Source organism: Anguilla anguilla, chromosome 6 (assembly GCF_013347855.1).
Source record: "Anguilla anguilla isolate fAngAng1 chromosome 6, fAngAng1.pri, whole genome shotgun sequence".
Lineage (NCBI taxonomy): Eukaryota > Metazoa > Chordata > Actinopteri > Anguilliformes > Anguillidae > Anguilla > Anguilla anguilla.
This window is the reverse complement of record NC_049206.1, coordinates 20833507-20857483: the sequence shown is the minus strand read 5'-3', so window position 1 is coordinate 20857483 and position 23977 is coordinate 20833507. Positions and strand designations below refer to the sequence as shown.

General features: G+C 41.2%; 2 protein-coding genes across 11 annotated transcripts in view; both read right to left on the bottom strand.

The window, feature by feature from the left end:
* Nucleotides 1-3754: 3754 nt before the first annotated feature.
* slc2a2 (solute carrier family 2 member 2) lies at nt 3755-15211 on the bottom strand. The gene is made up of 12 exons (XM_035421393.1): nt 15052-15211; nt 14615-14685; nt 13756-13851; nt 12855-13045; nt 11529-11653; nt 10076-10191; nt 9279-9441; nt 8392-8579; nt 8179-8283; nt 6372-6473; nt 5828-6031; nt 3755-4756 (listed from the first exon to the last, which is right to left on the bottom strand). The coding sequence occupies exons 2-12, from the start codon at nt 14627-14629 to the stop codon at nt 4553-4555; spliced, it is 1509 nt and encodes a 502-aa protein (XP_035277284.1). The 5' UTR covers nt 14630-14685; nt 15052-15211; the 3' UTR covers nt 3755-4552.
* A 146-nt stretch (nt 15212-15357) lies between these two features.
* LOC118229435 (TRAF2 and NCK-interacting protein kinase-like) overlaps nt 15358-23977 on the bottom strand; it is a 111361-nt gene continuing 102741 nt past the window's right edge. For all 10 annotated transcript variants that reach the window (XM_035421382.1, XM_035421383.1, XM_035421384.1 and 7 more), the window contains 5 exons: nt 23232-23332; nt 22172-22321; nt 21612-21771; nt 19371-19510; nt 15358-18740 (listed from right to left, as the gene is read on the bottom strand). In XM_035421382.1, the coding sequence (XP_035277273.1) occupies nt 18657-18740; nt 19371-19510; nt 21612-21771; nt 22172-22321; nt 23232-23332 (635 nt within the window). In that variant the 3' untranslated portion in view covers nt 15358-18656. The remainder of the gene's footprint in view (nt 18741-19370; nt 19511-21611; nt 21772-22171; nt 22322-23231; nt 23333-23977) is intronic.

Here is a 23977-nt window from a genome sequence, read left to right as displayed (position 1 = left end):
TCACAAAAATCCTTACTTGACACAATTCCTTCAGGCTAATATTTACTGTATTGCATGATATAATGTACTGAATAAGCTATCTTTCTATTATATTGCTTCCATCTACATCAGAGCCTTTAATCAAGGTGGAAACGTGCCTTGCCATTGGTATGACATTCATCCCTGAGAAAAGTTTTATTCAGATACATCAAATACTGTCATGAAGTTGGTCTGAACTAGTGGCAGAATAAGTAACAGCTGTACAAAAGAAGGCACCTTTACAAACATGTGCAATACAATTTATTCATAGATTGTTTCATAAATATGAAGAAAATATTTGGCCCATATGCACCACTTGAATGGATGGTAAATGGACTGCATTTATATAGCGCTTTACAATTGATGCCTCTCATTCGCCAGAGCAGTTAGAGGTTAAGTGTCTTGCTCAAGGACACTTCAACACACCCAGGGCGGGATATGAACCGGCAACCCTCCGACTGCCAGACAATCGGTCTTACCTCCTGAGCTATGTCGCCCCATGGTGATGATGGTGTTGAAGATAAAGATAACAAATGACAGTCAGGAGCTCCTTTTTATAATTTAATAATACGACCGGTCGGGAAGAGGTACAAGTACAGTCTTCAAAAATATAAAGTCCAGTATATGAGTTTATATAGTTTTCAGAGACAAATAACTGTTGTTCCAGCCTATGAGATTCATGTAATCATCATATGTAAAGATTCCATTTACTAGCCAATCTTAAGCAGGGATCAGGGAGTCCATACTAAGACTGACCATGCAGGCCTAGAGGTCCTTTAATCCCCTAAAGTACTTTTATTTATACCACAGCTGGAATCTATCTCAGACCCTAGCTTACATTCCAACAGGGACAGGGCATGGGGTGAAACAGTGTACACTTAGATAATATAGGCCTTTAAATGTACACCTTCAGAAGGATTTGCAACCAAGTACTATATATGATGACTTTAAGATTATGGTAATTTGTTGAATGAATTTGGGACTTTAAAATGGGGGACTAAGTACAAAAAATGCAGTAAGTCCTACACATACCCCCAAATTTAAGCTGACAGTCTGTACTCCAACCTCGTATTAGTCATCATAGTTTCATTTCAAATCAAATGTGCTGGAGCACAGAGCCAAAACAACAAAAATTGTGTCACTGTCCAAATACTTATGAACTGCGTTGTGCATTTCGTTTGTTAATTTATATTTTGATTCTGTGCTTACTTTATGGAGGTCCTGTGACTGAAAGATGCTTGTCTTATCAGTTTAATCCAAGCAATTTTAGCCTCACAAAACACTGCTTAAGTTTCCACTGACTCATCAGATTCCAGGTTTGAGACATTAATAATATACTATCTTACCACAGAGTCAGTTCAAATGGAAGTAAAACTCAAGTTGACATAAGGTGCTCCATTAACATTAATGGCCCACAGTTGCCTTTTTAGACATGAAATTTGAGTGTCTAGTTGATGAACATGCAATTTTGTCTAAGTTAAAAATTAACACACATCTGTTCAAGTCATGCTTTCAACGGAGGAAAGACCAGTTAACTGTTAATAATTATTATGAAAGTCAAAATTCATAAAATGTTTTAAAATGATTATGTAAATGATCATTTATCATATATATGTACTACATGGCCAAAAGTATCTGGACACCTGACATCCAACATCTCATCCAAAATTATAAGTAATAATATGGAGTTGGTCCATTTCTTGCAGCTGTAACAACCTCCTCTCTTCTGGAAAGGCTTTATACTAGATGAGCACTGCAGTTGGGGAAGCACAGAATCATCTAGAATTCTAGAATCATCTGATTGTATGCTGTAGCATTAAGAACTAAGCACTCGAACTAAGCGGCCTAGCACAAACCATACAAAACAGGCCCGGACCAAGGGGTGACCAGGTACTTTTGGTCTATAGTATATATATATATACATATATATATACTCATCCTACCATCCATCCATTTTCTATACCTTCTTATTCTGGTCAGGGTCGCAGGGGTTGCTGGAGCCCATCCCAGGATGCATTGGGCGAGAGGCAAGATTACACCCTGGACAGGTCAGCAATGGCAATCTATTACAGGTCACACACCATTCACTCACACATGCACACCTGTGGGCAATTTAGAGTCTCCAATTAGCCAACCTGCATTGGACTGTGGGAGCAAACCCACGTGGACACGAGGAGAACATGCAAAATCCACACAGAAAGACCCAGGCTCGGTTCATTCATATTTCTCAGCCTCATAATGGTTTCCTTGACTTTCACTGGCACAAATCTGATATAATGGCAAATAATATTGACAAATATTGACAAATGGCAATAACAGACTCCAAAGGACATCAAAAGCCTAGAATCAAGACTATATACTGAAAGGTGTCCTATACCTGCAAGGAAGCAATTGAACACACCAAACTAATCAGAAACCCCTGTGAAGCTATTTGTCCCAATCATTGAGGTGCCCAGAAGCTGGGGGGGGGGGGGGGGGGGGTCTATGTATAAAAAGTGCTGTCATTTCTATATGGTGAAACCAAAATGTATAAAAATAAAACCTGAGATCCACATGTGAATTGTCTGATTATAAATCTGAAACTGTGGCGTACAGAGCCAAACCAAGAAAAAAATAATGTCTATATAGTTTATACAAGTGCAGACGCATACATTTTATGAGAATGTTCATTTTATTATGAACCAAATATACCAAAACCCTTATTTTCTTCTGTACTAAATATTCTAGAATCCTTCAGCAGCAGCATTCCATCAGTATAAAATGTAAACACCCCTTCGGTAAGAAATTCAGAAAGAAAACACTGTACTGTCCAGTATCGTTATTAGATCAGACAAAATAAGCTTAATCTATAACATGAAATTCTAGTCAGATGAAGGCTTGGCCTGATTTAGGAACAAACAAAAAAAAAGGAAGATCTAAAATGACAACCAAAACTAGTCTGATTGGATGGTAAACATGGCATTTTAACGGCACTTACATGGGCTTTCCCTTTTATTTCTAATTTGAATTGAATTTAAATTCTTCCTTTGAATTCTTTGCAAATACAGTGTTTTCATACTATTTTGGGCTCTGTGCTCCACAATTATAGACTTGTAACCAAATAATTCATACATACTTAATCTGCAGATTCTCAGCTTTTATTTAAGGGTATTTTTATACGTTTTGGAATTGAAATTACAGCACTTTTTATACACAGCCCCCCATTTCACGGCACCATAATGCTTGTAACAAATGACTTCACAGGCATTTGACAGGTGTGTTCAATTGTGTCTTTAATGTAGGTATATGAGAGCTTTCAGTTTCTAGTCTTGATTCTAGACTTTTGCCTGCCTGGAGTCTTTTGGAATTGAACAACCCTGACTAATCAGAAACACCTGTAAAGCCATTTGTCCCAAACAATATTACATTACATTACATTACAGGCATTTAGCAGACGCTCTTATCCAGAGTGACTTACACAACATTTACATAGCATTTACATTGTATCCATTTATACAGCTGGATATAAACTGAAGCAATTCAGGTTAAGTACCTTGCTCAAGGGTACAACGGCAGTGTCCTACCCAGGAATCGAACCTACGACCTTTCAGTTACAAGCCCAGTTCCTTACCCACTGTGCTACACTGCTGCCCAAGTGCCCTAAATGGGGGGCTATGTATATAAAGTGCAGTAAATTCTACATGGTGAGACCAAATGTATAAAAAAATACCCTTGAATAAAAGCTGAGAATCTGCAGTTTTAACAATGTAGTTTGATTACAAATATAAAATAGTGGAGTACAGAGCTAAATCCAGAAAATAATGTCTTTGTCCCAAACATTATGGAGGGCATTGTAGCTGATCGTTGGGAGAGAAGGACAGTGCTCATTAAATTGGCTTTGAATTAATTCCTAGGTAAAGCCCACATGTGCTACAGAAAAAAACCTGTGAAATAAGCATATGTTAATATCATTCTGATAACAGAAAAGGTTTATGGACAGCATACTAGGTTATATTCCTCAGCAAAAAAGCAAAAAAAAGAGAAAAAGAAAGGAAAAAAAATGTCATCCAGGTTAGTGTAACTGCACATTACCCTAACATGTACATGACATCAATTCCTTTTGACACAACATCTAAAATATGCATTTAAATATATTTTTTAAACTATCGTTACCCCCAATCTTTAATCCTTTCTCAAATTTGGAATGTCCAATGGCAATTGAAGGCCCGACCCATTGCTACAAGTTCCTCTGTCGACTTGGACAGGCACACCCAGCAAGTGCATCATCCAAAGCACAGCTGTGCGGTTATTGTGCTGGACAACTAAACTCCACTGCTTGCAGTGCTGGATACAGAATAATACTGTAATTATGAAATCATTTTGTAAAATGCAACTTCAAATAATTCAAAAGATGCGGTCACTAACTATCCTTCGTCGAAACTTTGATAATTTATGAAAAGATTCCGAAAATATAAGGGTTATTAAAATGAACACTGATAAGGTCGTAACAGACATAGCTGTGAAAAGCAGCGCTGCCTCATGGTTGTAACAGTCCTCAAGCCTCTGTGGAGGACTTGAGCAGCTCCAGCTCTGTGGCGGCACTGGAGTCGGGAGGTGGATGGTGGTGCCGGTGGTGGAACTCAGCCGCGATCTCCTCGAAAGTCTTTCCCTTTGTCTCCGGGACGCGGAAGTACGTGAAGACAGTGGAACCGAATAGGATCGCGCCGAAGATAAGGAAGACATAGCTTCCACACAGAGCCTGAGAGAGAGAGAGAGGGAGAGAAAGAGAGAGAATGCAGTGCAGTGTTCTTGTAAGCGCTCTGAACTCAATACACAAATCGAATATAATCTCACAAGAGAATATGTGTGGTGTAATACTACTGTGACATCTGCTAAGAAAATGTATGCTGTCATGATTATTTTTATTATTTATTTATGAACCTTTATTTAATCAGGAATGGTCAATTGAGAGAAGAACTGACAGGCCCTGAATACAAAGAAGCAGTAAGGCAGTAAAAGCTGTAATATATAAATTACACATATAAATGACATAATTCATTCCAAATAAATTATCTCTATCAAAAAAGAATAATATAATGAAGAACAAGTGTACTCAATTGAAAACAAATCATATCACAATAATGTGTACTGATTAAGTGGAATTAACTGATTTCATGTTAAAGATACTCACTCCATTTTTAGATTTAACATAAGGAATTTCAAGAATACATTCCCGAGAACAGCTAATATAAGCGGCCCTTATAAATATTAGAAGAGATGTCAGGTAAAATGGCAACTTATTCAGGAGTGCTTTGTATACAAATAGAAGGCAGTGTTGCTCTCTCCTGATATTAAGTGAAGGCCAGCCCACCCTTTGGTGGAGAAGACAGTGATGTGTTCCAAAACCACCAGTAATGAAACTAACAGAACTACAGTGCTGTGGAAATGTATTTGCCGACTTCTTGATTTCTTCTGTTATCTATTATTTGCCACACTGAATGTTGTCAGATCCTTAGCTTAGTAGGGTTTAGCTTACGACTGATGAGAGCATTCTGACTATCAAAAAAATCAGCCTGTAATTTACTAAAAGTTAGATTGAGGGTACGGATGCAGAAATGATTGAGTCATCCACATAATAATGAGCAAAGCGGTGAGTAACCAAGCTTTGGATTTGAGTCAATCTAAAACAATGATGACAAGGACATGTTCTTTTCTATCCAGGGAATGGACAATGTCATTTATACTTTATAGGTGCATTACATTCGCATCCCACTGGCAGGTCCCGCCCCACAGAGTGGGAGTCACTGCCTCGGAACGAACGCCCCCTCACCTCGATGTACGGGAAGGACATCCCGATGACGAAGTTGCAGCTCCAGTTGCAGAAGCCGGCCAGGGCCATGGCAGCCGGACGGGGGCCCTGGCTGAAGAGCTCTGCCACGATGAACCACGGGATAGGCCCCGGGCCAATCTCGAAGAAGCAGACGAACAGGAAGATGGCCGTCATGCTCACGTAGCTCATCCAGGCGAAGGTCGACTGTGGGCAGAATGCGGAAGGAATTTTTTTAACTGAGGTTCACTTTGACTCAGAGCCACAGCTGTAAGTGTCGGTAGTAGATCTTCATCAGAATTACACATCCTGTAAAATATGAAGGGGCTTAAGAAACCTAACTGCTGTGTTTGACTGAAACACTTGCATGTTGAGCAGGTTTGTAAGACCACTATAAACCACAGCATCCTGCAGTATTACCAAAATACTACTCATCCTCGCCCTCCGAGGCACCAGAGCATACTGCAATGTGCAAGTTATCTCAGCTTCAGTTAGAAACCACTCTGAAGCTGTCTGCCGAGGAAGTAAAGCTGTGGTGCTTACGTACCAGGAAGACCAGGCCAACAGACATGGTGACTGCACAGCAGCACATCCCCCCATATCCAATCAGAGTCAATGTCCGTCTGCCCGCACGGTCAACCAGCACCACCTGCAACACACAAACAAACATAAAAACAGGCATTAGGCGCCCAGGATCAAAGGTGGGGGAGACAAGCAGGCCAATACACACAGCCAATAAAGAAGCAGGTAGTGCTCTGTCACTCCATGGCTGCAGGCTGATTTTACAGTGAGCTCCATAACATTTGGGACAAAGGCATACTTTTTTTTCTTGATTTGGCTCCGTATTCCACACTTTTAGGTTTGTAATCAAACAACTCTCATGTGGTTAAAGTACACATTCTCAACTTTTACTTAAAGCTATGTTAGAATACACCCTCAACAGGCACTTTCGAGGTGGGGCTGGAGGGGATTGGCGCACATGTTAATCGATGTGTGTTAATCAGCACTGTGGTTGCTGTGGTAGTCTAATGTGCAGTCTAATATGCAGTCGTGTTCCTCAGCATTTAGTTGCTGACTCTGAGGTTCAGTAGAGCAGATGTTAATCAGCAGCTGCTGCTGCCGGCTGATCTTTCTCCTGTAATTATCCCAAACTGTTTATGAAGCTAGTCTGTCCTTGAACAGTGAACCAGCTGATAACAGAACATTCCTGTCCACTCCCACTAACAGGCTGCCAATATCCCTCTAAGCTAGCGCTTATAGCTAATACAATCAGTAAAAGAACACTCAGTCACAGAATGTCCAATAAAACACCTCAGTAAAAGAACACTCAGTCACAGAGAGCACAGCCAGAGAATGTTTGAAATTAACATCACAAACTGAATTGGACTCAATTTCATTTCAATCTCATTAATTTAGGAAATGAACTGAAATTAAATAAATAAATTCAAACATTTTCAAAGAACATCACAGGCATTTATGAATTTAATTACAATTAATTTCCTCAATTGACTGAACTAAAATGGACCCAAACCCTGGTCATGAAAATACTCAATGAAAAGCCTATCACAGAATCCCACAGCCAAGAACACAAGAATCGTACATCTGCAGCTAATTACTTAATTATTCTGTTTTTTACGTGGTAACATCACCTTTGTGCACATCACATTAAACTGTGAACTAAAATGAAGGCATTAAATTGTATGTATAAATACAATAAAATTGTATAAATTAATTCTGATTACAAAAGTGATGTAGCATCATCTTTAACTTAAAAAACCATGTTTTGTTGTACAATAACATAACTGGAATTAATGGGAAATGTACTGCATCTCTACCTGTGTGTTAAAAACCAGTAGAGAATTTCAATCTAAAAAAAAAAGCATGCAATACATTATTCATTTAAAGGAAAGCTTTCTCCTGTGTTCAGGTCCCATTCCCCATAAGCACAATCTGCAAATACTGTAAAAGATTAAAGATTACACTTTGTAATTGTACTTAAAAGGCTATTGTTGCCACTTTATCTGTTCTAGCTTGCCCAGGGATCACAAGTATAAATAAGCTGCTCATCTAAATATGGTACCTTTACATTGACCTGAACAAGACATGTTGATTACTGTGCACTGTACCTTTCAATTAAAAACTGAAATTAATAAATTGGTTGGTTAATTAAAAAGTTAAGTATAGAGGCTTTCAAGCAATAAATGTAGTTTCTTTTAGTAGTAGTTACCGCCCCCCCCCCCCCCCCCCCCCCCCCGCCCCCAACAGACTGAAAAGGATGAGGACGCTTGTGTTGCTAAGTGATGAGTGATTAGCTTGTGGTTGGAGCTTGGCTTTAATGTGAAGCATGTACTCACCGAAACCATGGTGAAAATGGTGTTTATGACGCCCACCCCGATGGTTGCGTACACGGGCTGGGTGATGCCCGCCTTGTGGAAGATGGCGGTAGAGTAATAAAATATCTGGGGTTGAAAGGAAAGCAAGTATTATTGTTTTGTGAAATAACGCCTGGGCAATAGAAGTGCAGCTTAACCTTATATAAAGCTATGTGAAAAGGGGAGGAGCCTCACAGCATTGATCCCAGAGAACTGCTGGGACAGGTGCATCATCAGGGCCACAAGCAGCTGCTGGCGGTACTGAGAGGAGCGCACCAGCTTCAAAATGGACACCTGCTCCTCCCTCATGACCTGGTCCTTCTCTTTCTTCATCCCTGCGATGTCTTCGGAAGGGTCATACTCCCCCTTTAACCTCTTCAGGCCTGCAGGGTCCATGCCATGGGCACTCGTTAGAGAGATTGGGAGGGTTCCTTTAAATTCAGCTTGTAGGATTGGCAAGGTTACTGTTACTCTGTGTTTGCATTGCTACATTGACAACACTGAGGTGAGCTTCAGTGGAAATTCACAGAGAGAGGGAGAGAGAGGTACTCCCTAAAAGAGTAATACCAAAGAAATGGGAGCCACAATAAAGGGAACATCCATACAGGTTGCTCAGTGCATAAATATAAACAGAAATGGAACCAGTTCGTCCCTGCAGAAAATTGACTAATTGACTGTATGTTAACGTAAAATGTATATTCGACTATATTTTCTACTGTATCTACTCTATGGGCTCTGTAAAATATTATAAAACAACAAGAGAGCAACCCCTGCAGTTTGCAGGTACCACTGAAGAAAGCTTGTTGTCTGAAAGCGTTGAACATGCGCTGGCTGAAGGCTGTTGGGTCTGCTCTTCTGTCGGAGTGCATTTAGCCTCTTGGCATTTCGAAACGCAACTGCTTTGGCCATTACAAAGGTTGCTCTCCTGTTGTTTTATAATTCAAAGCATTATTGAGCACGTGCACAAAAATAACAAAGGACACCGCGGATGCGTATGTAATACTGCAGGAGCAGCATCCGCTCTCAGCCCACCCAGTGTGCATGGGCAGTGGAGGGGTGTCATTGGCAGGCAGCATGCTCACTCTTGCGGGCTTCCTCCTCTTTGCCCAGCTTGATGTAGAGGTAGCGGGGGCTCTCGGGGCACAGGGGCAGCAGGAGGCTCTGGAGAACAGCCGGCGCCCCGGACAGGCCCAGCAGCAGCGGCCACATTGCGTCATTGCCCAACAGGAAGTCCAGCCCGATGACCTGACGCACAGGAAGCAGAGGTAGCTCACGGACGAGGTGTTCCTCCCCTCCCCCCCCCCCGCCTTCACGGATGGCGGACAATCTTTTGCGCGCGGGCAAACTTTCGCGCTTGGCCAGGTGTTGGATCTCGTCAAGCCCTCAGAAACGCGTTACGTGTTCCAAACGGCATCCTCACACACACAAATTGCAGTGGTGTGTACAACCAAAATGCCATGCAAACATAAGTGTGTGTGTGAATCCCGGAAAGTGGAACAGACCGTAGAGTTCTGGGGGCACCTCAGAGAAAATGGATTTGTCACGTGATCTGGCTGCTCGCTAGCACCCTGCGCAGCGGTTACGGCATAGATGCCACGTTCGCAACCGCACAAGCTTAAACCGGTTAAACAGCCCTCTTAGGACAGCTGCCAGGAACCAGCAGTGCAGAAATGGAGCAATCAGGGTTGATCAAAGTACTCTGCGCCACACCTATTCACGTGAACCCCTGAAAAGCACCCTCCAATTAATACCAGAGAAGCACTATCCAATCAGTGGTAATAAATATTACACAAGGTTCATTTCGACAGTTTGATTTTTTCCCTTTCGAAGGAATATGATATGGTCTCATTGGATCCAGGGAGACTTAGTCAGCACTCACCTGACTGATAAGGATGCCCGTGACGATGGCCAGCTGGTGGAGCGTTCCCAGTGCGCCTCGATACTCCACGGGCGCGATCTCCCCAATGTACAAGGGCACCAGCCCAGAGGACAGGCCTGGGACACAATGCTCCAGTTGAACAGGGCCAATCGCGATGTCATGATTCACAGCAATACTGCAGGGAAATTAAGTTAAAGGGGAATTGCACTTCATAACACTTCTGCTTCTCGTGACTGATATTGTCCTTCTAATGAATGTGTCGTCCTTCATTTTTCGATTAGTTATTTCATTTTAAATGTCTAACGTTAGAAAGAAAGACCTTTTTTTAGCGCAAGTCCACATAGTACGGTTTCCGGGTTTTTCTTCTTGTTCAATTTAGTTTTGCAGCAAAATCAAGAAGAAGCAAAGCAAAACATTCCGTTAACTTAGCGTTGGAATCGAACAAATCAACATTCTTTTGTTTGATGCGATTATCGGTGTAATAATGAGGTGCATTGTACCCGGTTGTTATAATGCCCCCGTTAAACTTGCCTTGAAAGCACATTTTCATAGTTTTCCACGCGATGCAACTTTGTGCCAGACATGGCTGGATGTAATCAGACACCCCAACATAACAGCTGAAGAAGTTCGCAAACGAAATGCAGTGACCACTTGAAGCCACCGACTACCAATACGACCGTCTGAAGCCTGGAGCTGTACCCACCGTTGGTCGAACCGCTCAAGGTAGGTACTAAGCGGGCTGGCTAACGCTATAGCGTCTGTCTGTGATATAGGATGTCTACGGTAACAGACAGCTTGCTGGCTGTTGTTATAGGGTTGCCACCATCCATTTATTTCGTCCTCAGACATTTTCGCTTCGCTAGCTGGCAGTAATACAACACTTTTTCTACGACCAACCCAATGTTATTGTCTGCAGGTACGCCCACATCAGAAGTCGCGCAATGATATGCATCCTCGAGTTCGACACTAAACTGCCTGGGTCTACTTCCTGCATTTGTAAAGGAAACCAACAAAACAGCATAAAATATTAACATAATGAAATAACTAATCGAGAAATGAAGGGTGACATATTCATTAGAAGGACAATATCAGTCATGAGAAGCAGAAGTGTTATAAAGTGCAATTCCCCTTTAAGAGCTGGCCTATTCACACTGGCAACCGTCACAATTCAGATAGCATTAGTGCAAAATGTTCCATTGTGGTTTTTTGAAGTACCTTGCACTCACCAGAGGAGTCACATATAAGACTTCATAGGGATTTCTCAGAACCCACTAGAATCTAATCTTCAACAACTTTGGTTACAATTTATTGTATCATGTACTTGTGGAGAGTTCCCCCAAAAATGCAACCTAATTCACTGAAATCGAAGAGCAGAAAAACGTATTTGATTTTTATTTTTTATTTTAAAGGGATGAGTTTCTGAATTATGTGTGAATCTGTCCAGATTCCTTACCGCAGTAAAGTCCCATCACGGCGCGGCCTGAGATCACCATGAGGTGAGGCTTTCCCAGTATGGACAGGCCCATGAGCAGGCCTCCGGCAATGGCCAGGACATTCACCATCAGCATCCCTTTTACCCTGCAAAGGCAAACCAATATCAGCACTCCCTCAGACTGGCTGCCAATAATCACCAGACACAGTTCTCCCCATGAACGCAATGAGCAAACCTTTTCCCGCCCATTATAAAATAGTCATGAAATGTAACTATTTTATATAAAATTAATACCCATAATACGCCATCGCTGTTCGATAAATACCATTTAATTAGTGTTTCTGGTGGTGAACTAACTGTTCTTAGACTGGTATTGCTATCTCATTGTCTACCCTTGTTAATATTGTAAATATATAGCATTTAAAAACCCAACCATATTTTACTGTTGTACATTCCCACCCTTGTGTATCTGGATGCATATCTTTCTTTCAAATAAATAAAAAAAACATTAAAAAGAAATATGTAGAACAAATTGTTTGAAATATATTAATATATTGCAGGTTGTATGAAATACAAAAGAATTACATATTATGTCAATTACTGCCATACATAAGGGACGGAAGCAAGGTAGTCCCTGCCTGCTCATCCAACAATGACTCCTCTTGTCAGTTGGGTGTCTGCAGCCTTCCTACACTAGCTGTGTACAATACAATATATTATACAATATATTATATGCTTATATTGTATTCCACATTAAAGGCTTCAAATTTCACTTAATAATAAAGAGATGTAGAGTTATATACATAGGCATAGGGAAGGATCAAATGTATCTTACTTGAATATGAAATGGGCTCAGCTCAGATCATAAAAAAATAAGCTTAACTCTAATGCATCTGCATAGCACAGAAGAAAAATTGAACAAGCTCCTTTAACCATTGTGTTGAATGCCTGTCAGCCCTCCACATACAATGGTCAAGGCACAAATGATAATCCATTGCTAAACCTTGCAGGGCACCTACTATTGGACCGTTCAAGCTTGCAATCATATGTTTTTCTGAAAGAGCCAAAACAGAAAATACAAGCCCCAGGGAAAGTGTTTAGCCTGACATACCATACACATTTCAGATGCTGAGTTCAAAATTTTGAAAAGTGTCAGTCGAAGAGCTATTCAATATGTACTGAAAGTCCATAAGAGAACTGAAAACATTGGACTGAACCTACCATCCTGTATGCTTAATTTCTGAGGTTTAGCTATTCAACGAATCCTGAAGTTGGTCCAGTTTTTCTCCAAGAATTTTAAAAAGCTCTCACTCAGCTCCTTTGATAATGGGGCAGTGCTGTCCTTACCTGCCCCGTAGGTCTCCCACAAAACCCACCAGGAAGGAAGAGCACACGCCCCCAATGGAAAAGATTGCCACGGAGAGGGACCAATACATGACAACTAAAGGATGGGGCTCCTCATCTTCAGTGCTATTGAGGGAGCGAGTGAAGTTCTGTGGTAGGACACCAAGTGAGCGCCCATAATGCTTCTCTATGACCTGCAACCAAAGGGCAAATGGAAATGCTTTTAGAGACGTAATAATAATAATAATAATAATAATAATAGTAATACTACTACTACTACTACTACTAATAATAATAATAATAATAATAATAATAATAATAATAGGAGACCCAAATTCACTTTATAGGAAAATCAGGATAAGCCACACAGTACATAGGACTAAATAATAGTAAAAAATAATAAATAAATAAATAAATAAATAGATAAAATGAGTAAATAATACAAAATATTAGGTTATACAGAGAAACAGTAAGAAAAGAAACTATGTAAAAATGTAAAATTTTTTAGTTAAAAACGATAATGTATGCATGTGTGCGTGTGTGTGTGGTTAAACGTCTTGCATGTATGCTTGTCTAAATGAGTGCGTCTTGAGTGGATTATTCTCAATGTAATTGAATTCTATTTTTATCTTTGTCAACTGAAATAAAGACCAAATACATATTTAGTGTGCTACAATTCTCAAAGCTAATGTGATTAATAAATGGCATTATCTGGGGGAATACCATTTCATATTCAAAGTTACAAAAATTTTACATATTTTCAGATACATGCAATATGATTTACTCATATCAGTTACAGTCGCTTTTACATTTTATTTTACATACATATATTAATTGAAATTCTGTACTCACACTTTTCAACATGGCTTTCAAATTATGTATGACTACCCGTGCGAATGCTTACCTTCTGGGGCGCGTTGATGACGCCAAGGCCATATCCATACTGCAAGGACCCAAGCGTAGCGGTGAACACCGCCAATGCTAGGGTTCCGGAAAGCTTCTACATGACACAAGCACAACACAAGCCTGTCAACGGATATACATCATCATCACCCAGACGAATAGTCATGGATATGCTGAACACTGACTAATCTTGCCCTTGAAGATTGATTTTAGCTGGAGTGGAGAGGGAGGGAACGGGCAGATAGCTAGTTACGGGTTCTTCTGCTGCACAGAGAATGTCGTGCCTTGTTTACCAGCATTTAGCCACATGCTCAATTGCCAGAGGTCTCAATATATCCCAGGCACAATGCAACAGGAGATTCATGTGGATATATCACTGCTGTACGAAAGGCTTTGGATTTGGCATTTTATTTGACATCATGTCAACAAAGAATTCTGAAAAAGCAGCAATGTATCAGCTGTAGACTAGCCTATAATAGTTAGGTGCATTTTTGGAAATAAAATATTTAGTAATGTTTATTATTTAGACATATATTTACTTTAAGTGCTGAAAACACACACAACTTTGTTTCATTGATTGATTAAATGATTTTAAAATAAGTGCTGTTGAACAGCGGATGTAGTTGCTGCATCAGCTCAGTATCTTTTACAACAAAGTATTTGATGAAATATCAATGAATTCTCTGTATTATATCAAATATTCACAGCTCAAAAATTGCACTTCAAGATATTCATTTTGTTATCAATTTATTTTATCCTAAAGCTTAACCAAAACACCAGGTAGTTACAGAAAAGAAGTACTTTTCTTGGCTTTGTTAACCAGTAACATTTTCTGCAAGCAAATAAAGAAATCCATTTACCTTTCCAGAATCCATTTCTGTGGCTAGGAGCTTAAATCCACCTGTCGTGCTAATAGCAGTTCCAAGGTTCTCTGGAGGGACAGATTACGGACCCCTTAGCTCAGATATTTTGGATAATCATCAATCCGGCTGATCACGCCGCATCCACGCTATGGCCGTGTGCACCTGGCGGGGTCTGCCTTCCCTACCTTCAGCCTCACGCACAGAGAAAGCCTACAATTACAGCCATCTACAAACATTCATTTCATTAGCTAATCAATCATCACAAATAATGCGATTTGCTGGACTATGCTTATTTGTAGTCCATTATGTTTGTATCCTCTAGTTTCTTTTCTTTCCTGAAAGATTTTAAAAGACAGCCACAGCCACACTGCTGCACCTTGTGGGAAAACTGAGAATGAATGCACTATAGCAGATTAACAGAAAAAAGAACTTACTACTGAACGAACATTCACAGTGAATGAATTGATTTGAACCAAATCAGCATTCCTCCCACACCCCGCCGTCCAAAAGTCCTGGGTAAAAAGTTTTTAAAAGCTGACAAATGCAGTCAGTGAAGGTGTACAGGGGGCATGGATTTCTTATAGAGTTAATAATACACTGTTAGGGGCCAAAGTCCTAGGGTCAGCTTAATCAACATGTTGCTTCAGAACAACAACATCAGAGCCCTTGTAACATCACTGCATCACAGGCACGAGGGGGAAGGCATCCACATTTAAAAAAAAAAAAACCAACACCAAAAATGAAAAGAGAAAATTCAGGTACCACAGCAGTTTTTTATTATTCTTTTTTTAGAAAACAAAACAAAAACAGGACGATACTAATGCTTGTCATCTGAAAACAAACTGTGACACCGCTTGAAATAAGTCAACAGATGTGAGTCCAAGTGTAAAGTAAGCTACAACCATCGACCATGTTCTGTTTCAAAGCCTGCGCTGTCTTTATAAAAGTATCATCGCCCCAAAGCAAAGGCCAGTGAATTGTGAAGTGCCCGTTGATTTTCTCCACTGGCTCACACTGTATTCCCACCAGGACAAAACAAACAAACAAAAAGAAATCAATTTAGACAGCAGTAGTTTATTGCTAAAACCCTGTTTTGAAGGTCGCACCCACCCCACCCTCCCTTCCCCCGAGAGAACAATATCTGAATTAATCGTTTATTTATTTACGTCTCAAATATAAATATCTATACTGTGCAAACATTACCAGTGACCCATCATAAAATGCCTCTATTAGCATTAAAATGATTTTTCCTTCCCAAACTCTTACTACAAACGTTGACAGGAAATAAACCTACACAAAAACCCTAAACATAAAAAAATACAAAATCATGATACATAAGTATGGCACAGCACTTATTTTTAGACAACCATGATGTGCTCTACATTTAATAGCGTTCAGAAACTTTCAAACCCCAGGAGGTCCAACAAGAGTGCTTTTGTAAACCAAACAAACTGTCTTCGGGTTTCTTTTTTTTAACACACCAGAAGTACACAATGACAAAATTAAAGGTGTGAATAAAACCATTGGCAGCAGGGAGATATGGTCTTGTGGAATCCTGTCTGTTTTGGCAACAAGGGATTCTGGGATTTGTAGGCCTCAAGTACACAGGACAGTAATTTTTCTTAGGGGTGTGACAGTGGATCCCCATTGGTTGCCAGCTGATCCTGGGAATGTACAGGCGATTTCTTTTCCCACAGGTGCAAGCACTGATGAACGTGTAGTGCTTTGTGCACAAGGTAGGAATCAAAATGTTCTGTTGTGTTCTCATTAAATTTAAAATTTTTGATTAAAACAAAATGGTCGAACCTTCTGCCCCCTCTGTCTAAAGGAATTCACTAATCAAACAACTGATTTCAGGAAGTGTCAGTGTCACAAATGTAAGAAAATGTAACATTCAGCACAAGACAAACACATATGGAGAAATACACAGGCAATTTTTTTCATAAATTTCTCACCAGCGAACATCATGTTAGCTCTTCTAGATGTTAGCTAGTCTGGAGACTCATGTTTCTCAGTAGTTTTAAGTAAAATCCTGCATCTCACAGAAGAGAGATATGGTGTAACACAGTGTTGACATCCAATGATAAAACTAAATATTCAAAGCTGCTGAATTAATAATTGAATATCAATTGGTCTCCGTCTCATCTTACAACATGCTATACTCTGTACAAGAAACATCCTTAACTGTTAGGAGACTGGAAAATGGGTGGAAATAGAAAGAAACAAAATAATCTTAAATGTTATTCTTAAAACTGTACAATGGAATTTACACTTATCGATTCTGCACAAAAAGTATCTGAAGTTCAAGAACTGGACATTTGTCTCGTTGGACATCCTGGCTTCAGTTGCTCCATAGAAAAACAGAGCACACTCCATTGTCACATAATCCACTATTACCAGTCAAGCATACAACCCTCACACCTCTCTTCAGCTTTCAAACCATTGTACAAATCAGATTAGTTTTGAAACTACAAAACCAAGTAATTCTCACAAAATAACGATTTAGACAGACAGCAACAGTGTGGAAGATGTACTCAGGACAATTCAAGGTGTTTCTAATATTGTTTTATCATTCGTCCAGTTTAACTGATACAGCACCCTTAGTGTTTAAAGGCTTAACAGTGAAGAAGGGGTTGGCGCTGTTCACAGTAAAATTGACTAGCCTAAGCCCTGATCTCGTCTCTTGCTTTGCAAAGTAGCCTTTCTGGGCTGTCCTGTTTCCATGACCTGCCAGCCTGAAAGGGACCCAAATTTATCCGACATGCATGAGGGCCTGGCTAAAGTGACATTATCTCATCAAACTGAGGCACACATTTACTAAATAATGCAAAGCACGATTCAAATTACCCCGGCAAAGAAAAAAAACAAAAAACGAGGTAGGTTAATAATAGGAAGAGCGACAAAGAATTTAAGTCAGGTTTTTTGTCCTTGTTGTTGCAACAACCAGGTGGCCACGTCTGTAGCTAATCTTAGCAAAACATGAAATCCTCAAAAAAAGAAAAATAAAAGACATGAATGTTACAAAGATTTTCTGACCGGTTTATGTAAACCAGGGTTGAAACTATTTTACAGAGCCTAGTAGATATCTACAGGTGACACTGGGGAAGACATCATGGGGGGTGGGGGTGGGGAGTGGGGGCCAAAATTACCATCAGCAGTGACCACCTGGGCTGCTGTTCACAACAAAGACTGAGCACCCAGCACAAAAGCCATTGAACTCTAAGGTTCCATGTTGACCTCCATGTTGTTACATTGGTAATATTGGTAATGATCTGACCTCTCCTCCAACCAAAGGGTATGACTGATGACTGAACCCAAAACACCCCTCTACGAAACAAAGACGTTTTGCTGGTAAGACCTGGTGCTGTGAATGAAAACCACTGAGTTCCTGGCTGCAATGGCTGTGGACTTCAGTCTGGATGACTGGGGTTCTCCATAACAGTCTAAAGACATCTACGACGTCTGGCGGTGGTCAGGTCAGGCTCAGTCAGAGAGAGGGACAAAAAAAAAGTACAGGTTGATTCACAGATTGTATCAGGTGAGGTTCTGCTGCGTTGCGCAGTCATTATTAAGTCCCACAGGGTGACGTCTGTGGTTTGTGACTGGAAACGGCCAAGTCTGCGGGCAGACGGTGTGATTGCAGGCCGGCCAATCCCGGCCGCCGTAACAGATGCCGCAACAGAAGGTGACAAAGAAAAAGCGAAGCGCCTCTTCGGAAGCCCTTGTGAAAAGCCCAGGCCCGCAGGGAAGGGCGTGGCTGGTCTCTCGGCCCCTCCTCCCCAACCCCCCCTCTCTAAGGAGCGTTTCCACAGTGGAGAATGGCGTGTCACTCCATCTGGCTGCTTCCCCGACTCTCCAGACGGTAGAGGGTGGTGACCTCTCCTCCTCTACACAAGCTCCAGGTCTGGATCTAAAGAGCTTCTTTCTTTGTTTTCTTTTTTTTCCCCTCCTTGTTCTTTTCATCAGTGTCAAATTGTACCATAGGTTTGCATGTGTAACTCTGAAAGGACCACGCACTGGGATGAGTTGCCCTGGAACATTACCAGTTCATCATAGAGTTCCTGTTGAGGGTCATGAAGAAGACTTGGCTGCTGCCCCCGGATCGAACGGAGGCAAAGAAGACCTGAAAGGACACAGAGCATTGCATTGAGGTTAGTGCCCTTCTCCTTCTGAAGCTTTCCCACTGAGGACTGTGGAGCATGACAACCACCAGCACATGATGTCATCTTAGTACAAGAGAAGACAAAATCATAGCAATGAAAGGAAGTAAGACAAAACATATATTTCATGAGAATATCACAGATGCAGAATATTGCTTAAATAGATCATTTTTGTTCTGGGTTTTAAAATATGACTTCAGTTTTAGTGTGTTTTTAATGGGCCCGGACATTTTTCATGCGCAATAAAAGGTATTTACAGTTTTTGATAACCTGACGAGCAAAACATTCTCTTCAACTAACACATGAGCAGCTTTTACAGTGAAGAGGCAGTAGCATTAATTTTCAAATAATGAACACAGACATCCATTTTTATGTTCCAGTACTTCTTTCCTCGAGTGTCAGGCTGCATGTTCCATAAGAAACATAATGTGACTGTACAAGCTGCTTTGGAGTTACATTCTTGCTTTAGACCACAACCCCATAATGCCGCTGTACCAGCAGTTTGTGAGGAAGGCGGAGCTAAGGGAAGGTGAAAGGAGGGTGTTGTCAGAGGAAAGAGGCCAGTAGGTGACGATCCTGTCCTGTCCTCTTACCTTGTCGTTCCTCTCACAGAGGAATTTCAGTCGCTGAGCCCGCTTGTGCATGAAAACTCCGTCGAGGTGTCCCGTCTCCACGGACCGGATCTCAATGGCCTTCTCTCCCCACCCCATGATCTGGTTGGAGTGAATGTAAGCTGCAAAGAAAAGGAGGGAGCCCTGATTATGGTGCCCAAAGGTGAGCGAACCACCACTCCTCAACGATTTCTGACAGCAACCTTGAAAACTGACTCAGCAAAGCAAGCGACTTGGAGAACGTGGCATATTATTACAACAGTTTCTAAGTGCATAAAAACACCCTGTCCTGACCCAGCCATGGTCATTCTCTCTTCGATTTAGATCAGGAGAAAGAACCGGGAACGATGTAAAATACACAAGACCACCTAAGTGCTTGGCTCCCCTTTCTTCTGGGACTTCACAAGAGAGATTTACATTATATATCAAGACCTTCATTACCAGCTACAATGACTTGATAGTGATAGTTTCATGTTTTTTTTTTACCCTGCACAAAGACCCAGATAATAAAACTGGATCCTTCAGAAAATTACCATTCTCAAGATGTTGTAGTGCCCGACTACACCATTAGGTGGCAATAGATTACTGTCCTTGTTTTAGCTAATGAATCAATAAAGATCCCAAGCTTTATATTTGAGCCTTTAGTGCCTGTCATGGCCATGGGGCATACTGTGTTAGCCAGAGAGAAGATTTGAGACTTTAGTTTGCCATTCCTGGTCTTTGTCCAACAGACGAGTAACCTTACTTCACCTTGCCTGGCTTAATATAAGAGATAACAAAAAGACATCGGGCTGCTTCGTTCCCAAAGTACACAAACAGAAAACATTAAATTAACTTTTTGCCTCAAGGTCCCTTCTTTAGATTTTCTATAAGAAAATCTAAAAAGAAATACATGCAATATGAAAACATCCACAATAAGATTATATTACTTGCAAGGTGACCACGATTAAATAAACATATTTCTTAACTTGAATATAAATGAAAGTGAAATATTCATTCTTCGAGCACAAGATAACGGTGAGATCATAATGCTAACTAGTCACAAGACTCATTAAACTGTGGCAAAAAAGTTTCATATATCACAGTGAACTGAAGTTAAAGATGAATGGCGATTGAATCCAGGCCGATAACAGCGAATGCCAGAGGGAAACAATCGAAGGTGCTCGATAACCCGTCGTAATACGCAAAGTAATCTCCCGTAATACTCCTCTCCTCCCCTATATCTTATTTGCAGTCCTCAGGGTCCAATAGAATCTGCTTGCCTTCACAACTCAGCAGCACATTAAGGCCTTTAATTGGGTATGCAGAAGAGATGGGGACACAAACCGGTCCGGGAATTAATTGCAAAAGGGGACGTTAAATTACCACGAGGATGAAGGACAGAGGCCTGCTACACTCCATATATCTCCTCGTCCATCTATCAAAGGGTAATGACAATGCGGCCTAAATCATTAATCAGTCGGCTAATTAGCCGAACTCCTGGGGGGGATTCCCAAAAATGGAATGACCCCCAAATCCCGGGAGAGATGCGAATCCACCGGCCCTGCTAACAAGGCTCTGCCAGTGTTCTGATGAACTGCTCTTGAACGCGACTGCTTCACAGAAACTCTCAAAGAATCAAATCTAAGGCCTCCAGCAACAGTAGCCATGTGATATGCTCTTTTTCACTTCTAAGAGCATCCGTGCATCTTGCATGGATCTCTCCCCTTGAGTACGTTACTGCTTGAATACTATTAAACTCTCCCTGAACTTGAGAATCAGTATTCCTCATGGCATCATTTATTATTCCTAGTTGACTTGAGCTCGCAGTCTTTATGAGGTATAGAGACTCTGTAGAATACTCGCATGCAAAGGGAAATTGATGGTTTCAACTGCTTTGTGCAGCTTATGTTAAAAAATTAATCGCAGCAAAATGGGTGCAAACAAAAAGGACCATACATAACAGGGGAAATTAGATAAAATGGAAGCTGTCAACATGGTAGACGAGGGAAGCTGCATTGAATTTAGGATCTGGTCAAAACACTTCACAAAGAATACTAATTCAAAAAAACTCATTCAGAAGAACAGAATACAAATGGCAGGGTTAGGTTTGACCGGGTGGCAGTGGGGTTTGAGAGTATTGGGGAGCGGTGGGTGGGGCGTTGTGTAGAGGAGCTTGAGGGGTCACACTGTGCGAAAGAAAATGGGGGCGGAAAGGAGTGGGAGGAGCGTTATCAAACCTACCGACAGAGGTGGGCATCTCCCCCCACTGGAGCACCACGTCTTTGGTGATTCTGCCATACGTGTTCACGTAGACCCCTTCATCTTCGTAACACAGAAGCATCTCCATCCCATCGGTCTTGGGGAGCACCACAATGGCGTGCGGGGTGATATTGCTCTGAATCTGGGGGGAGGGGGATGGGAAGGGAAATACGTACGATGACCCTTTTAAATCGTGAAGCATGCCGTCAGGTGGCACTCAACCCCCCCCCAGCACATTCTTCTCAATGTCATCTCCCACTCTACCACAGCTACGTAGCATGAAGCCTGTCCACTCACTGCCGGCACTGAAAACATTCTGGTCTCTTTGTTGCATTTGCCTGTCTTTCTGCCACCCCCCACATTTTTCTGTGGTACAGGCTTGCCAAAGGTCATATTGGGGAGAAACAAGTATCACTGGTCCTTTATTTTCTGTTTTTGAATGTAGCCAAATGTCTGTACCATAAATATGCAAGGTAGCAACACTGACAGCCATTACCAGCTAGGACCACACTATGAAAGCTGTTCCATTTTTTGCCACTTACATGGGATGGGATGTAGATGTCGTATGGGTTTCCGGAATCCACGTCAATCACGTGAAAACCGATGCTGGACCCGAAGATCACCTTTAACCTTTGCCCTTCCTCCACTGTCAGGTCCACCAGCTGGGGTCTGTGTTGGAGATCTGTGAAAGACTTGAGAGTAGAAGGCGACATATTGAGTTCCCTAACCACACCAGAGACTTCCACACACACCCGATAACATGAATGTTACACAACCTCCAAATGTCATTTGGGTTGCCAACTTTTCTTCAATGAACACTACTCATACTCAGTTCTGATTGGCACAGAATCCACATTTAACCGCTTTAATTAAGATAAGATCAGATGTGTTGCAAGTTTGGTACCAAGCAGTGAAGAAGATACAATAATACCTACGTATGGTTGACAGACAGAAACCTTGTTTGACATTTTTATTATCAAAATTGTTAAGCAGTTTACTGTAATGTATTTTGGCAGTAGGCTTTCTTCGATGCAAATAAATATTAGCTATTTTTCGATACATGTGAAAAAAAGCTTTTTTTTTCTGGCAACTATCCAGATTAAACTATCTCAGACTAAAGGTTTCTTGTGCTTCTATAATTTTCTTGAACTTTAGAACCATCCACCCGTACTAATCACGCTCAGAAACTGATAAGAAAACAGCATTCGACTGTTGAGAATATCTGGCATAAAATGCTCATAAAAAGCATTTCCCTTCCAATTATAAAGCACTAAACTCTCTGGAACAGACAGGGTGAGGTCTGAACAAGCCTCAGTTCTAAAAAAGTGGAAGCACATTTGGCCTAGCCTTCTTGAATGCATAACTGGGAAATAATATTCCATGAATTATTTTAGTGAGCGCAATCAAAAATCAGAGAAGACATGAAAGATCTGTCCAGCTGTCATAAATGTGTCTTGGAACCTTTCCAACAATAACTATTGCACATATTCATATCTTTAGGATCGCTCGAATAAATGCTGTGGAGCACAAAGCAAATAAACCTTGACATCCGCATGCGGTTATTGCGGCAGACAGCACAAACCCCGAGCTACAGCCTCGTACCTTGAAAGCCATGAATTTGTGGTACGGCTTTGGCGCCCACGCGTAAATTTCCACAGAGTTCTTCAGGGCGATCACCAAGAATTTGATTCTCTCGTATTTCACTGGAACAAAAGTGAATCAATATTTCTGTTACCTGAAATGCGAGGGCGAAGATTTATAAGCACAATTCATTTGCTTTATCGCCCCGCCCCGCCCTCGAATACTTTGCCGAATGCTTTTAGTTGTCGCTCGGTCTCCCTCGCTGTCTCTCTTGGGGTGAGGGGGCATTAAATCCATGAGAATGGAACACCCAGGCGATGTGTTTGGCAGGACAGGGCAGGCATGTGTAATATCAGTCCTATAAAGCCTATTTGTTTCGCAAATGTTCATTCTTTCCAACTAAACATATCACCTGTAATGCTAATAGATCTTTTCCCATAAATCTTCAGCTTGGTTTCAAACTCAGATTACAACACAAATATATACACATATACATACATATATATACACACTAGGGCTTTTGAGTGGCTCAGCCATTGTATACATTAATCACAAGCGCAGGCCCAGACCGATGCCCTAGACAAAATGGGCTTACGTTGGTGAGGGCCCTTTAGAATGTAGTAAAGTACCCGCCAGGCATATGCAGGTCACCAATTTTCTTCAGTGACACCAATTTTCATCAGTTGTACCTCGCCAGAAATCTGTGTGGTTTTTAGTGAGGACATCAATAACTGGATTTTGCAGATGTACTGGAGCAGTGCACTTGC